The sequence below is a fragment of the Bubalus bubalis genome, chromosome 3, assembly GCF_019923935.1.
Source record: "Bubalus bubalis isolate 160015118507 breed Murrah chromosome 3, NDDB_SH_1, whole genome shotgun sequence".
NCBI classification, from domain to species: Eukaryota; Metazoa; Chordata; class Mammalia; order Artiodactyla; family Bovidae; genus Bubalus; species Bubalus bubalis.
In genome coordinates this window covers 101280464-101296602 of record NC_059159.1, presented here as the reverse complement: position 1 = coordinate 101296602, position 16139 = coordinate 101280464, and the positions used below count along the sequence as shown (strand labels likewise).

General features: G+C 37.6%; 1 protein-coding gene across 5 annotated transcripts in view; it reads right to left on the bottom strand.

Moving 5' to 3' along the window:
* KIAA2026 (KIAA2026 ortholog) overlaps positions 1-16139 on the bottom strand; it is a 116114-nt gene that overhangs the window by 66002 nt on the left and 33973 nt on the right. For 4 of the 5 annotated variants that reach the window (XM_006080597.4, XM_006080598.4, XM_044939904.2 and 1 more), the window contains exon 2: positions 12589-12789. The exons of the other annotated variant lie outside the window; for it this stretch is intronic. In XM_006080597.4, coding sequence (XP_006080659.3) covers positions 12589-12789 — 201 coding nt within the window. The remainder of the gene's footprint in view (positions 1-12588; positions 12790-16139) is intronic. 5 annotated transcript variants of the gene reach the window in all.

The following is a 16139-nucleotide window of genomic DNA, read 5'->3' as shown; positions in this document are numbered from 1 at the left end:
AGCTAGTCTCTGACTAACTCTCGACAGGATAATTAGATTGACAGAAGTGACAGATTGATAAAATCTTGATAGCCGGCAGAATAATTGTACACAGGGAGGGAGGCTTTGCTTAGCACTCCTATGTATCACATTATATGTTGCTGATGAAATGTCCTATTTTCCTTCTGAAGATATATCATATTTTCCTTCCTTTTTTTCCCACCAAAAAATTTGGGAAAGGTCCAAAAGACATTAAAAAAACAACAAAAACAAAGGACTCTGCTTATCCCACTAGTTAGGTGGCACTTTATGAATTTTAATACTTCCTGCATTTTCAACTATAAAAGAAAATCATGCTTATGTTAGAAAACAAAGGTTAAAATAAAAGGTCTAACTATTCTTGATAGATTTCACATGTTTTTATGTAAACTCTAAATTTGGATGCACATAAAGTTAACAATCTCTTGGCACAGAGAGAGAAAAGGGAGGCTGGAGTGGCAAGGATAGCAAGAATGTGGGATAAAGGGTGTAAAATGGGGTTAGAGAGACAAGATGAGGCCAAAAGCTGAAAGCAGGGTCTTATAAACTATATTAAGCCATTAAAGTTCTTGTGTGTACCTGCTTTGTTTTGAGGAGGTAAAAAGTAATGGAACAGGGAAGAGGGCATGATCAAATCTGCGTTGGGAAAAGTTCATTCTACTTTTTAGACATGAATCTGAGCAAATTCTGGAGACAGTAAAGGACAGGGAAGCCAGGCATGCTGCAGTCTATCGGGTCGCAAAGAGTTGGATACAACTTACCTACTGAACAACAACAAAATCCTACCTTTAATGTGAAAAACAGAATACAATGAGGGTAAGCATGGACACAGTTTCACTAATTAAGAGAAGATTATAGTTGTCTAAGTGAGAGATTAAGGAACCGGATGGAGACAGAGAAGATAGAGGGAAGCAGATTAAAGAGAGATTTAGGAAATAAAACATCAATATTTGGGATTGAATTTTGATTAGTTTATAAGGGAAAGGAAGATGTCCTGTATGAATCTCCGATTTCTAACTTAAATAATCTAACAGATGGTGGTGCCATTCACAAAGATAGGGAGCACTACAGTGAGATCAAGTTCTAGGAGTAAGCATTAGGCTTTCATAATTAATTTTTGGTGTAATCATTTTGAAGAGATCTATGGCAAATATCTTTTGTTTGCCTCCAGATCTACTCTCTACTGTATAGTTTTATCTGTATCAGTAGGCAACCTCATCCGCTAGCTTTCCTTAGGTTTAGTCAAGAGAGTCCTGGCAAGATAGGAAAGTAGGGCAGAGTATTTATTCCCTTGGCCTCCTCTTTGTGAAGTTTCTGGTATTTGCCTAACCCGCATGTGCTATACAAACAATAACAGGGAAATAACTTGAGATGATGACTAGCTCTGTTTAATGTCCTGTTAAATTTTCATGAACAATATAAGCATAACTGTTAAGAATGTGTGTATTAAGTTCAAGCAAGTGGAATAAAACTTTTATAAATGGACTTAAAAGTTTTGTGGGGGGAGCTGTGTCCTTCAACAGAAGGTATCATCTCAGTAGTCTCTTCTTTATACTCCTCTCTGGGGTACCAGTAACTAATCCCCCTTGTTTACTAACAGCCTTATGTCTTTTTTTTTTTTTTTAAGACACATTTATTCAGAGTCATGATCAGACTATTACATTTAGCAATCAACAGCATGGGTGCAAAAAACAACAACAACAACAAACTACATTAAAACACTTTGTTGGAATGCTTTACACTTTCCACAGAACAGAAAGTAAAATTACCTGTTATACAATTAATCACAAGTACAGTCCTCGAGTTGCATTGTCTAAAACATGTCTTCTTTGTAGCAGCTAGGCCCTGCTACCACTGTGCCGGAGTCCAGCTCCAGCAGCCAGGCATCAGCTTGAAGGAATGAGCAGTGTCGGCGGGAAATGATATAGCCTCTGACTTGGGGTACGGGACTACATGTTTATTTCAAGCATCAGGTTCTCTTTTATACTTTTTCAAAAGCATTAGGTCAGAGGTTTGACATTTTCAGTTCCCCCTCACCCAGATTATTGTCTCAGTTGCCCTTCAAACAGGGTTCCTGCTTCAGCGATTCTCTCACAATGGTGTTTACTTGTGATTACATTGTAACTCATGGTTATATCTGGGCTGAATACCACATTCCTCAGTTTATTTCTTATCTTTCTAAATCCTTGCCCCTAGTATCCTAAGCTCACTATCTCTTAAAAAGGTTTCTAACTATTCTTAATTATTCCTAAACCCTAAACTCAGCAAACTTCTTTTGCCATAAACATTTCCCTCACAAACAGGTCTCAGATAACAATCTTTCCCATGGCCTCAAACTGTGGCCTATGTGCAAGTCCTGGGACATTCTTTGCAAAAATCCTTGAACAAATGTCAATGGTTACTTTATAGATTATTTTCTGGGCACAACTGTAGAAGGCTTTATGCTTTCTCACGCTTCTCTCAAGAACAATAAGCACCTTAAAACATTCTTTCCAGCCAACTCAACGGAAGAAAGGAAGAAACAAGTCAGAATCACAAGAGCTAACTCCTTCATCCCAGGTTCGTGCCTGCGGAATGAGGAGAGGGAGATGGGACCATGCCTCCATTTTGTCAGTAATGCCTAACGCGGCTCCCGACACCACTGTGCTTGGCTGAGTTCACAAATCTGTTGTAAGCTGTAGTTTCCCTGTCACTTTTCTGGCTCTCCTCTCCTGATAAGTTGTGTTTCCTGCCAGTAATTAAAACATTCCATCACTGCCATAGCTACTGCTACTACTGGAACCACCAAAGTGACCTTGGTTTCATGGTTTGGTGAAGTACTGGCCTCTACTGCCATAGGGGACAGAACTTCTCCCCCAAAGTTTCCACCTTTTGTGGGCCCAAAATTTGAAGACTGATTGCTGCAACTGCCAAAATCATTGTAGCTTCCACCATCTCCAAAATTGCTTCCATCATTACCAAATCCATTATAGCCATTCTCACAGCCACGATATCCACCACCACAGCTGCCACCAAAGCCACCTCAACCACTAAAGCTTCTTCCACAACCAAAGTTGTTGTTCCCACCAAAACCACCTCCACAACCACCACCGAAGTTGCCAGAACTACTTCAACCTCTTTGGATGAAGCACTAGCTACCTCTTACTTAGTTAGAGCTTTTCTTACTTCACAGTTGTGGCCATTCACAGTGTGGTATTTCTGAATGACAATCTTGTCTATGGAGTTATGGTCATCAAAGGTTACAAAAACAAAGCCTCTCTTCTTGCCACTGCTTCAGTCAGTCATGATTTCAATCACTTCAAATTTCCCATACTGTTCAAAATAATCTCTCAGGTGATGTTCTTCAGTGTCATTAAGGTCATCAATAAAAACTTTTTCTACAGTTAAGAGGGCACCGGGTATTTGAGAATCTTCTCTTGAAATGGCCCTCTTTGCTTCCACAATTCTTCCAACCACCTTGTGTGACCTCACACTCATGGCTGCATCCACCTCCTTCATAGGCATAGGTGACAAACCTGAAGCCTCTGGAGTGCTTGGTGTCTGGATCCCTCATTACCACACGGTTTTCCATTGCTCAGAATGGCTTCTCAGACTCTCCTTGGTTGTTTCAAAGCTCAGTCCTCTGAAGAGCTGCCAGAGCTGTTTGGGCTCTTTGGGAGACTCTGACTTAGACATGACAGCAGTGGAGTGGGGAGCCTTCTATGACGCTTATTGACAGCATCCATGGGCAGAAACCTCATGCGAAGAGTTGACTCATTGGAAAAGACTCTGATGCTGGGAGGGATTGGGGGCAAGAGGAGAAGGGGACGACAGAGGATGAGATGGCTGGATGGCATCATTGACTCGATGGACGTGAGTCTGAGTGAACTCCAGGAGTTGGTGATGGACAGGGAGGCCTTGCGTGCTGTGATTCATGGGGTCGCAAAGAGTCGGACACGACTGAGCAATTGATCTGATCTGATCTGATCTGATGGGCAGAACGGAGTAACCTAACGAATGTATCTCAGCTTCATGTCTTTATGTTCAGCTATATTCCAACTTCTTTGGAAATAAACCCTCTTTGAATTATTCCATTTTGAATGTGCCACCTATTTCCTGAAGATGAGATACACTGATATCGTCACTGATAGATATTACATCCAGAGAATATATTAAGTATGCAATTAGGCTTCAAAAGAGAAGTTTGGGCAAGAGACATCTATCTATAAGTCTTCTATATATAGGTGGTATGGGAATGAATGAAATCACTTATGAAGAAAGTATAACATGAGAAAGAAGAGAATCTTGGATTAAAAACTAGAGCTGTGGCAACAGTTGGGCAGTTAAGAATCAGAAAGAACTACAATATTGAACAATGATGGCACTTAAGACTGAGGAGGAGTGTCTAGAGTTAAAAAGTTTAAATATTCATGTGTTCTTGGGAAGGAAAATAGGTATATTACATTTACTCTTTAAATATACATAAGACACTTTATTGTCATAATTAATTATATAAAACTAATACGATGGTAACTACTTTATCAATATAACTTCCTTACAACAACTTTAAGAACATATTACTGTAGTTTTTAGTGTAGCAACACTCTTTAAAGCACTAAAGAACTTGCCATGACCATAAGATTAAAGGCAAAATGAACACAGAATTGAATGAAAAAGAATGAAGTACCTAGAAGGTGAAAGACCAAACAAAGCTGGACGCATCATGCTCCCTGACTTCAAGTGATGTTACAAAGCTATAGCAATCAAGACAGTTGGTTACTGGCATAAAGACAGACTCACAGATCAATGGAAAAGAACAGACAGCCCAGAAATAAACCCATGTATATATATATATCAACTACTTTATGACAAAGGAGACAGAATATACAGTGTGGAAATTACAACCCCTTCAATAAATGGTGTTGGGGAAACTGGACAGCTACATGTAAAAGGATGAAATTTGACCACTATATTACAACATACACCAAAATGAACTCAAATGGATTAAAGACTTGAATGTAAGATCTTATAGTATAGAACTCCTGGAAGAAAAAGAGTCAGTAAGCTCCTTGGCATAGGTCTTGGTAAAGATTTTTGGATCTGACAACAAAAGCAAAAGCAAGAAAAGAAAAAAGGAACTAAGTGTGACTACATCATACTAAAAAGCTCTCTACAGCAAAGGAAGCCATCAACAAAATGAAAAGGCAAGCTATTAATGGGAGAAAATATCTGCAAATCATGTATCTGGTAAGAGGCTAAAATCCAAAATATATAAAAAAATTTATACAATCCAATAGTAGAAAACAATTTGATTAAAAAAAGGACAGATCTGAATGTACATTTTTCCAAAGACACAGAGGGTCTACAGATACATGAGAAAATGCTCAACATCACTAATCATCAGGGAAATGCAAATGAAAGCCACAATGAGATATCATCTCATACCTGTCAGAATGACCATAATCAAAAACACAGAAAATAACAAATCATTGGTTAGGATGTGGATACAAGGGAACCTTTGAGTACTGCTGATGGTAATATAAACTGGTGCAACCACTATGAAAAACAGTATGGAAGTTCCCCCAAAAATTAAAAATAAAACTACAATATAATCCAGCAATTCCACCTCTGAGCATTTATCTGAAGAAAATGAAAACATTAACTTAAAAGATATATGTATCCCCATATTTACTGCAGCATTATACACAACAGCCGAGATATAAAAACAACTTAAATATCCATCAATGGATGAATGGATAAAGAAATTGTGGTATTCATACACAATGGAATACTATATAGCTACAAAACAGAAGGAAATATTACCACTTCTGACAGCATGGATGGATTTTGAGGACATTATGCTAAGTGAAAAAAAAGTCAGACAGTGAATGATAAAACTGTATGATCTCTCTTGTATGTAGAGTCTGAAAGAAAAAGAAAAAAGAGAGAACAGATTGGTGGTTGCCAGAGGAGAATGGGGAGAGTTAGGAAAATAGGTTGAGTGAGTCAAACATAAAGAAGAAAAATAAAATTAAAAACAAAGTAGAATGGATACACACCCACAGATCTTTCTATCCATATCCTCATCCTTAAATAAGACAAGTACATGAATGTGTACTGTAGCATTCTATAATAATGCAACTCTAGAACTAATGCAAAATATGTATCTTATCAGGTAAATGAATAAACTGTAATACAGTCAAATAATGGAATATTATACACAAGCACTGGAAATAAAATACAATGAAATAATTCAACACAGCTAAATCTCAAGACATATAATGTTGACTGAAAACACAAGACTGCCATTTATATAAAGGTTCAGTCAGTTCAGTCGCTCAGTCGTGTCCAACTCTTTGCGACCCCATGAATCACAGCACGCCAGGCCTCCTTGTCCATCACCAACTCCCAGAGTTCACCCAGACTCACGTCCATCGAGTCAGTGATGCCATCCAGCCATCTCATCCTCTGTCGTCCCCTTCTCCTCCTGCCCCCAATCCCTCCCAGCAGCAAAGTCTTTTCCAATGAGTCAACTCTTCGCATAAGGTGGCCAAAGTACTGGAGTTTCAGCTTTAGCATCATTCCTTCCAAAGAAATCCCAGGGCTGATCTCCTTCAGAACGGACTGGTTGGATCTCCTTGCAGTCCAAGGGACTCTCAAGAGCCTTCTCCAACACCACAGTTCAAAAGAATCAATTCTTCGGTGCTTAGCCTTCTTCACAGTCCAACTCTCACATCCATACATGACCACAGGAAAAACCATAGCCTTGACTAGATGAACCTTTGTTGGCAAAGTAATGTCTCTGCTTTTCAATATGCTATCTAGGTTGGTCATAACTTTCCTTCCAAGGAGTAAGCGTCTTTTAATTTCATGGCTGCAGTCACCATCTGCAGTGATTTTGGAGCCACCCAAAATAAAGTCTGACACTGTTTCCACTATTTCCCCATCTATTTGCCATGAAGTGATGGGACCAGATGCCATGATCTTCGTTTTCTGAATGTTGAGCTTTAAGCCAACTTTTCCCTGTCCTCTTTCACTTTCATCAAGAGGCTTTTTAGTTCCTCTTCACTTTCTGCCATAAGGGTGGTGTCATCTGCATATCTGAGGTTATTGATATTTCTCCTGGCAATCTTGATTCCAGCTTGTGCTTCATCCAGCCCAGCGTTTCTCATGATGTACTCTGCATAGAAGTTAAATAAGCAGGGTGACAATATACAGCCTTGACATACTCCTTTTCCTATTTGGAACCAGTCTGTTGTTCCACGTCCAGTTTTAACTGTTGCTTCCTGACCTGCATACAGATTTCTCAAGAGGCAGGTCAGGTGGTCTGGTATTCCCATCTCTTTCAGAATTTTCCACAGTTTATTGTGATCCACACAGTCAAAGGCTTTGGCATGGTCAATAAATCAGAAATAGATGTTTTTCTGGAACTCTCTTGCTTTTTCCATGATCCAGCGGATGTTGGCAATTTGATCTCTGGTGCCTCTGCCTTTTCTAAAACCAGCTTGAACATCTGGAAGTTCACGGTTCACATATTGCTGAAGCCTGGCTTTGAGAATTTTGAGCATTACTTTACTAGCGTGTGAGATGAGTGCAATTGTGCGGTAGTTTGAGCATTCTTTGGCATTGCCTTTCTTTGGGATTGGAATGAAAACTGACCTTTTCCAGTCCTGTGGCCACTGCTGAGTTTTCCAGATTTGCTGGCATATTGAGTGCAACACTTTCACAGCATCATTATTTAGAATTTGAAAGAGCTCAACTGAAATTTCATCACCTCCACTAGCTTTGTTCATAGTGATGCTTTCTAAGGCCCACTTGACTTCACATTCCAGGATTTCTGGCTCTAGGTCAGTGATCATACCATCATGATTATCTGGGTCGTGAAGATCTTTTTTGTACAGTTCTTCTGTGTATTCTTGCCACTTCTTCTTGATATCTTCTGCTTCTGTTAGGTCCATACCATTTCTGTCCTTTATCGAGCCCATCTTTGCATGAAATGTTCCCTTGGTATCTCTAATTTTCTTGAAGAGATCTCTAGTCTTTCCCATTCTGTTGTTTTCCTCTATTTCTTTGCATTGATCTCTGAGGAAGGTTTTCGTATCTCTTCTTGCTATTCTTTGGAACTCTGCATTCAGATGTTTATAACTTTCCTTTTCTCCTTTGCTTTTTGCTTCTCTTCTTTTCACAGCTATTTGTAAGGCCTCCTCAGACAGCCATTTTGCTTTTTTGCATTTCTTTTCCATGGGGATGGTCTTGATCCCTGTCTCCTGTACAATGTCACGAACCTCATTCCATAGTTCATCAGGCACTCTATCTATTAGATCTAGGCCCTTAAATCTATTTCTCACTTCCACTGTATAATCATAAGGGATTTGATTTAGGTCATACCTGAATGGCCTAGTGGTTTTCCCTACTTTCTTCAATTTAAGTCTGAATTTGGCAATAAGGAGTTCATGATCTGAGCCACAGTCAGCTCCTGGTCTTGTTTTTGTTGACTGTATAGAGATTCTCTATAAAGGTTAAAGACATACAAAACAATGCTATATATTATCTATTAATATATACATAAAAAATGCTCAGAAATGACCTCCTTTTCCTGGTCATGATGCAGTAACTGAATCAATCTTACCCTCACTCTATAAACAATTACAAATTCAATAAAATGCATGAAACAAATGTTTTCAGACATTGAATATCAAACAGTACAAGACTGTGATCCCCAAGAAATGAAATAAATGAGGTGATCCCTACAATTGACTGACCTCTTAACTAAAAGCAATTAATTTCCAGACCATGAGCAGACAGCAGAGACAGCAGAAACCCAAACGGTCCAGTGGAGTTGAGTTGAGATGAAAATCAGCATTAGGGGAGTAAGGCACCTAGAAGTTGTGAGATAATTCTAAAAACAAGGAAGCTATGCAGAAAAGAGCTTCAGAAATCTATACAAGGGTACAAAGTAGGACAAGAATGACTAGAAAATTGTAAGATCAAGTTCATAGACACAATAGGGATAACAGAGGAAGTGCGGAGTTCTCAGTCATCACTTGGGGGCATTTGGTGGAGACTCCAGAGAAGTCAGGTCTTAGCATGTGCTTAGTCGCTCAGTCATGTCGAACTCTTTGCGACCCTATGGACTGTAGCCTTCCAGGCTCCTCTGTTCATGGGATTTTTCCAGAAATAATACTGGAATGGATTGCCATTTCCTCCTCCATGGGATCTTTCAGACCCAGGAACCAAACCTTTGTCTCCAGTGTCTCCTTAACAGAAGGAGGATTCTTTACTGCTGAGCCACTAGGAAAGCTCATTACATCTTAGTAGGAAATGGCAATCCACTCCAGCACTCTTGCCTGGAAAATCCCATGCACGGAGAAGCCTGATAGGCTACAGTCCATGGGGTCACAGAGAACTGGACACGACTGAGCGACTTCACTTTCACTTTCTTTCAATGTAACTTCGGAGAAGGCAATGGCACCCCACTCCAGTACTCTTGCTTGGAAAATCGCATGGACGGAGGAGCCTGGTAGGCTGCAGTCCATGCGGTTGCTACGAGTCAGACGTGACTGAGTGACTTCACTTTCACACACTGGAGAAGGAAATGGCAACCCACTCCAGTGTTCTTGCCTGGAGAATCCCAGGGATGGGGGAGCCTGGTGGGCTGCCATCTATGGGGTAGCACAGAGTCTGACACGACTGAAGCGACTCAGCAGCAGTAGCAGCAGCAGCAGCAGCAGGGCTGAACTGGAATGAAGGTTATTCTAGACCCATCTTATAAGAGCTTAAAACCTGGAGTTGAAAGGATCATCAAACTGACCCACAAGGAACTTAACTCCCTGGAAGAACAAAGCTCAGTCCTCTTTTAAGAAGGTAAATACAAATCTAAATACTCAGCAAGGTAACATTCACAGCATACAATTTCTAATAAAAAATTTCTGGATATGTCAAGAAGCAGAAGAATGTTACTTACAACAAGGAGAAAATTGGTCAATTGGCTTAGCAAAGACAAAGATGATGGAGCTAGCAGAAAAGGACATTAAAAGGAACATAATAAGAAATGAAGATATTAAAAAAACAAATGTAACTTCTGGAGCTGAAAAAATACAAACTCTGAAATAAAAAAGTTCCCTGGATTAGACACTACATTAAAAAAGATTAGCAAAACTTCCATGCAATCTCAATCAAAATTCCCTCAGGTGTTTTTCGTTTGGTAGGCTTTCCAGTATGATTCTAAAATTACACAGAAATGCAAAGATCCCAGTATAGCCTAAAAATTTTAGGGGGAAAAAAAACTAAACACAAAGTTGGAAAATTCACACTACCAAATTTCAAAGCTTATTATAAAGCCACAGTCATCAAGTCAACATAACTTAAGGATGGACTTATAGATGGTAAAGAACAGAAAGTCCAGAAAAACTCACAAATATATGTTCATCTGATTTTTAGCAAAGATGCAAAAGTAACTTATGAATGCTGAGTCACTTCAGTCGTGTCCGACTCTGTGAGATCCCATAGAAGGCAGCCCACCAGGCTCCCCCGTCCCTGGGATTCTCCAGGGAAGAACACTGGAGTGGGCTGCCAGTTCCTTCTCCAATGCATGAAAGTGAAAAGTGAAAGTGAAGTTGCTCAGTCGTGTCCGACTCTTAGCGACCCCATGGATTGCAGCCTACCAGGCTCCTCCATCCATCGGATTTTCCAAGCAAGAGTACTGGAGTGGGGTGCCATTGCCTTCTCCAAACTTATGAATAATAAATAACAAAACTTAAAACAGTTTTAAAAACTGCTGAGTAGTGGGTACCAAGGCTTTTGATTTTATTCTTTGTTCCATGCTTAAAATATCCCTAGTTAAAAAAGAAAAGGTTAATGCTTTACCCAAAGAGCAAGCTTAATTCATATTAAATTATCATAGTTACTAGACATTTAAAGGAGGGTTTTCCCCCCATGTCTTAATTCACCCATGTTTACTTGATGTTACGCACAGGACACACACATACATATATAAAACTGGAGAAAAGAAAAGGATTCTCATATTTCCAGATTCTTACTAGCCATTCCTACTTATTTGCTTAAATGTTTCCCTCATCACTTCAAACAACTCATTAAAGACTGCAGTTCACAGATCTGTCTCCACACCACTGACTCAAGTTCTTTTATTTTCTTTGATGATTCCATCATTTTTAGGTCACAGGGACAGCATACTTCTCAGGAGTACAAACTCTATAACCATAATGCTCTGGTTCAAATCTTAAATTTACCATTCAAAAACTGCCTGACTTGGGGCAAGTTACTCGTCTATCTGCCTCAGGACAAATACTGAATACATATGAGGTACTTAGAGCTGCTGCTGCTGCTAAATCAATTCAGTCTGAACCTGGCAAATAGCCCTGCACAGTAAACGTTAACTATTCTTTTTTATTTTCTTATTGCTACTATTACAACTATCTCCAGACTCCTCTTTGTCTCTTCCTATGTTCCTCCTATATCAAGGACGGTACTAAGTCCTGCTGATTGTTTCGAGAACAATTTGACCTTCTTCCTATTTCTGGTCATCAGTAGTGGAGCACTAGACTCCTACAGCCTTCTTCCTATAAGCCTTCCTTTTCTTCAATTTCTCTCTACATTAATCTATTACATACTACTGTCAGATTAATCTTTAGCCCCTTCCATATAACCCCCTTTTCTATAGCAGGAGTAGTTTTATGAGGCTCTATACAAGGAAAAGAAGTGGGTTTTATTTAGTTTTTGTGTTTTTTTTTTGAGAACACTGTGGGTTCTCAACTAACCACTATTATTAAAAAGTATGGTGGACAGAAAGCCTCAGGTTGTATTTTAATCCTACAAAGCAAGCTAAATTTATTATTACAAGAGGAGTAACAATATATTATAAATTGACTTTGACTAGCATTAGTAGTTCTCTATTATATCAGCAATTGCTAATACAGTTTGGGATATGATTTAATATAAAAATTATCAGTCTTTTCTGAGTAATCACTTACCTCTCTGGGCCCTACTCTCTTGCTATTTAAAAAAACCTTATAGATAGGTCATCAATCTCTGTACTCCCTGACCCTAAAAGTTAATACTAATTGAGCACAACATTCTTTCCTGATGAGTCCAGAGTAAGCATAGTTATCCAGGAAATTAATACCAGTGAAGGAACTGGCATAAGTGAACTTCTATGTCATTTTGAACTACATTATTTCCAGAGGTTCTCCTAATTTTAAATGTTAAAGGTCTGTGCTTCTATTCTAAAATTCTACAAATCTATTCAAAATTCTTCTCATTTAAAATTTATAATTCAATTGAGACTACTTCCAGAAGTATAGAAAGCAACCTGAAATCTTTCATAAAAATTATTTTTGTATAGTTTTTAAATAATTGGGTTTAAAACTGTACTTTGAAACAAATTCCATTTTGATATTTCAGTATTAACTCATATTTAGGTGAGAATGCATTTTGGAAACACTACTAAAATGGGCCCAGAAATTTGATATGGGCACACAAAAGTTACACAGCTACTCTCTGAAATGTAGTTCTTAAAAATTTAAACAACATGAAACTTAACTGTTTTTGTGTGTGTTTTTTTTTAACATTTACCTTTTTTCTTCTTTTGCTCTCAGCTGTTCTTCCTGTCTCAAAACTTGAACCATTACAGATTCAAAAACTCCACTTGTCAAGCCTGCCAAACTTCGTGGTGTTGACCGACGCCTTGTTGAAGTACATGCAGTTCCCTTCTCATCCTCCAATCCATAATAGCCTCTAGATGTAACTGCTATCGTTGTCTTTTCTCTCAAGTGCCTTGGAGAAGAATAAGTCATTCACAGGTCAAATCTTCTGGGTAAGCAATAAACCCCATCAACCAGCATCTTAAGAAGAATCCTTTTTGCTAACTACATAAAACTTAGTTAAACCGTGTTTAGCTATGTTTCAGATTTTTATCCTTGCTACATAATTTCTAATTTTCCTTACTCATGTCATAAAATCAGTCTAAGTGATAGTGTCTTCCCTACATTAAAAAATATAAAATTGAAGCACTAAATTAAGAATTAAAGATCTCTTTAATGAAAAAAATTTGTAAAATTAAATGTAGCACATCTTTACATCTCTTTATAGATTTCATACTACTTATCATTGGTATGGGAAAGTATATAATAATAAAAAAACATTTTGGGAGAGAAAATTTATGATACATAAACATGTTGAAGTAATTATAAACAAATGAAGCATTATAATATATAAATATTAAGTGGTAAGCATTATGATATATAATTGTAAATTTAGAAACTTTCTGACTAAACTATATAAAGAACTTAATCTAGAGTTCTTCTTCAACATCACCATAAATATCTCCCTTACCCTATATTTAGTAATACAATATTAACCTAACGCTTAAAGATAATGATGAAAAAGTTTCTCAGCAGTTTGATTAATTACCCATAATTGAATAAAAACTATTTACACTAAAGAAACATTAATCTTATGAATTTTTAAGCCTAGACCAAAAACTGACTTCTGAATTTATGAGTTAATTGTGAAAAGCATTAGGGAAAATAACTGCTGTTGTACCTTTGCAAAACATGCCAGAGCCTCTGAAAGCTTTGTACAGGTTGTTTCTACAATGGTAAAATCAAATCAATCTTAAAACCAAGCATTCATTATGCTGGAAAGGAATGTCTATCAATTAGAATAGAAGTTGACCCTGTAGTTGTATTTCCCTACTGTCCTACAGGCACAGCTTTCTTTAATACAAAATAAGCTAAAGGATCACCAAAACAAGATTTTATGTCATGAAATAAACTCCTGTACATCTTGAACTATATTCACAGTGGTTTATTACTCTAAGTTAGAATAACTTTTGTCTTACTCTCAGGCCATCTAGGGCCCATGAACAGCTGTCTGCAAAAGTCTACTGTGGCACTGTTACGTGTTTTGCTTACTATCAGGAGATAACATTTTAATTAATTCAGCTTTTGGCAGGGCATAAACTTTTAAACTGGTTTTCCAGTGTTGCTAAAGAACTTGAGCTAATCTATCCATACTATTTCAGGCTGTGATCTTTTAAGCACAACAGCATACATCTGTATAATAGTTAATTGGGCTGGGAGTAAGGAATGTGGGCCCAAGGAAAATAAACTGGCAATAACAGATACTGATCTGGGTTCATTTTAGTAGAGCGTTCACACTGACAGACTGACTAGTTCTATAATTTTATTTATCTCCTAATCAATACTAATGGAAAAGGACATTCATGGACAATATTACACTAAAACATGAAGACATGTCAGAAGTCACAGGGCATGGAGCACGGGGGAGAAGAGTTAAGGGAAACATTAAGTCATATGCTTAAACTGTCATGTAAACAAAGTCAGAAACTAAATTTTACCCTTTAACTTCAGTCATTTAAGTAGAGACGATGAAGTTTCAAACTACTTTTTTAAACATTATTTTCTAAGAACAAAGAGAAATTAATATCCTTTATACTCATCAGAAATAAGAATTTATAAGCTTTGATATTTATCATTCATAATTCAAATACAAAGAAAACTGTTTGTCTTGTATCAATACGTAAAGATAAAAGGGTCTAAGGAAAAAATTCTTATCCAACGTGAGTGGGTATGTAAAACTGTCACAGCCTTCTCGGAGGTCACTTCGGTAATAATTATTAAGATTTAATGCGCACATATCCTTTGACCAATCATGCTTCTAGGAATTTGGCCTACAGACATATATCCACTACTGTGAGCAATAATACACACACAAAATATTGTTTGTTATTCAAAAAGAACAACGTGGAAACAAACGTCTTTCAGTAAGAGATCAAATAAAGTCACGTACATCACACCAGAGAAGGAAATGGCAACCCACTCCAGTATTCTTGCCTGGAAAATTTCATGGACAGAGGAGCCTGGTAGACTACAGTCCATGGGGTCACAAAAAGTCGCACATGACTGAGCACACACATCACACCACACAATATCATCATCTATTAAAAGCAATAGGTAAATCTGTATGTACTGACTATAAAAGATGCCCTTACTACATTGCTGAATGTAAAAAAGCAGTTTCTGGACAAAACATTTTTTTAACCCAAAGGAATTATATACAAGTATATGCATATGTGAACATACATATGGCATCTAGTAGTATGTGTTTGTGTACATGTTCAAACTCTTACGTAGATTATTGCAGTCTCTTTGTGACAATCTCCTGGCTTCTACTCAGATTTCTCTACAGTCTATGCCTTAGGCAACAAACCAAGTAATCCTTTTAAAAAGGTAATTAGATTAAGTTAATGCCCTGCTCTGTCTCCTCTAAAGCCTTCCAGTTATACTTAAAATACAACACTAAATTTCGATGACCTATGAGAGCTAGTATGATACGGTTCTCATTTACCTCTGCAGACACTATCTTCTATGACTCTGCCTTTAGCTTTCTGTGTTCTGGTCACAAATGTCTCCTTATGATTCTCAGTCACACCAACATTTGCTTTGCACTGGATCTCTCTCCTGTAAGGCACTTTCCCCCTAGATATTTGTATGGCTAGGCATTATCACTTCATTCAAATCTCTATTAAAATGTTACCATATCTTAGAGGGCTTTCTTGACCACCACAACCAGCAACAGATTCCCTGTCATTCTCTATTCCCTTACTCCAGTTTCTTTTTCTTCATGCTACTCATCATATACTACATGATATAATTATCTATTTACTTGGTAATTATTCATCTTCTTACCAGAATGAAAGCTCCAGGAGGATAAGGACTTTGTTTTGTTAATGGCCATTACCTTCAGAGCCTCAAATACTTTATATACATGGCATTTGAAAGGATACAAGCCAAACTATATTTTATTTTAAATTTACACACATAAAGTTGAAAAATTCCAGTCATCTATTCTGTTGTTCACAGTAAAAGAATCTTGATCAAACATCTCATACTAACTAGTAGTTTTCATTTTCATTCATCAGAGAATAAAAGGCAATAAAATAAGATGAAAATAAGTCTCACTTCCAAATAAGAACTGTCAGATAATTAATCAACCTTCAAGTTACACAAAAAATAACTCTCCTTTTCTAAAATTGAAGCTTTTTCCTTCCTACTAGAAAAATTATTCTATGAAATCAGTCTGGCAGTAGTTTGAAAATAACA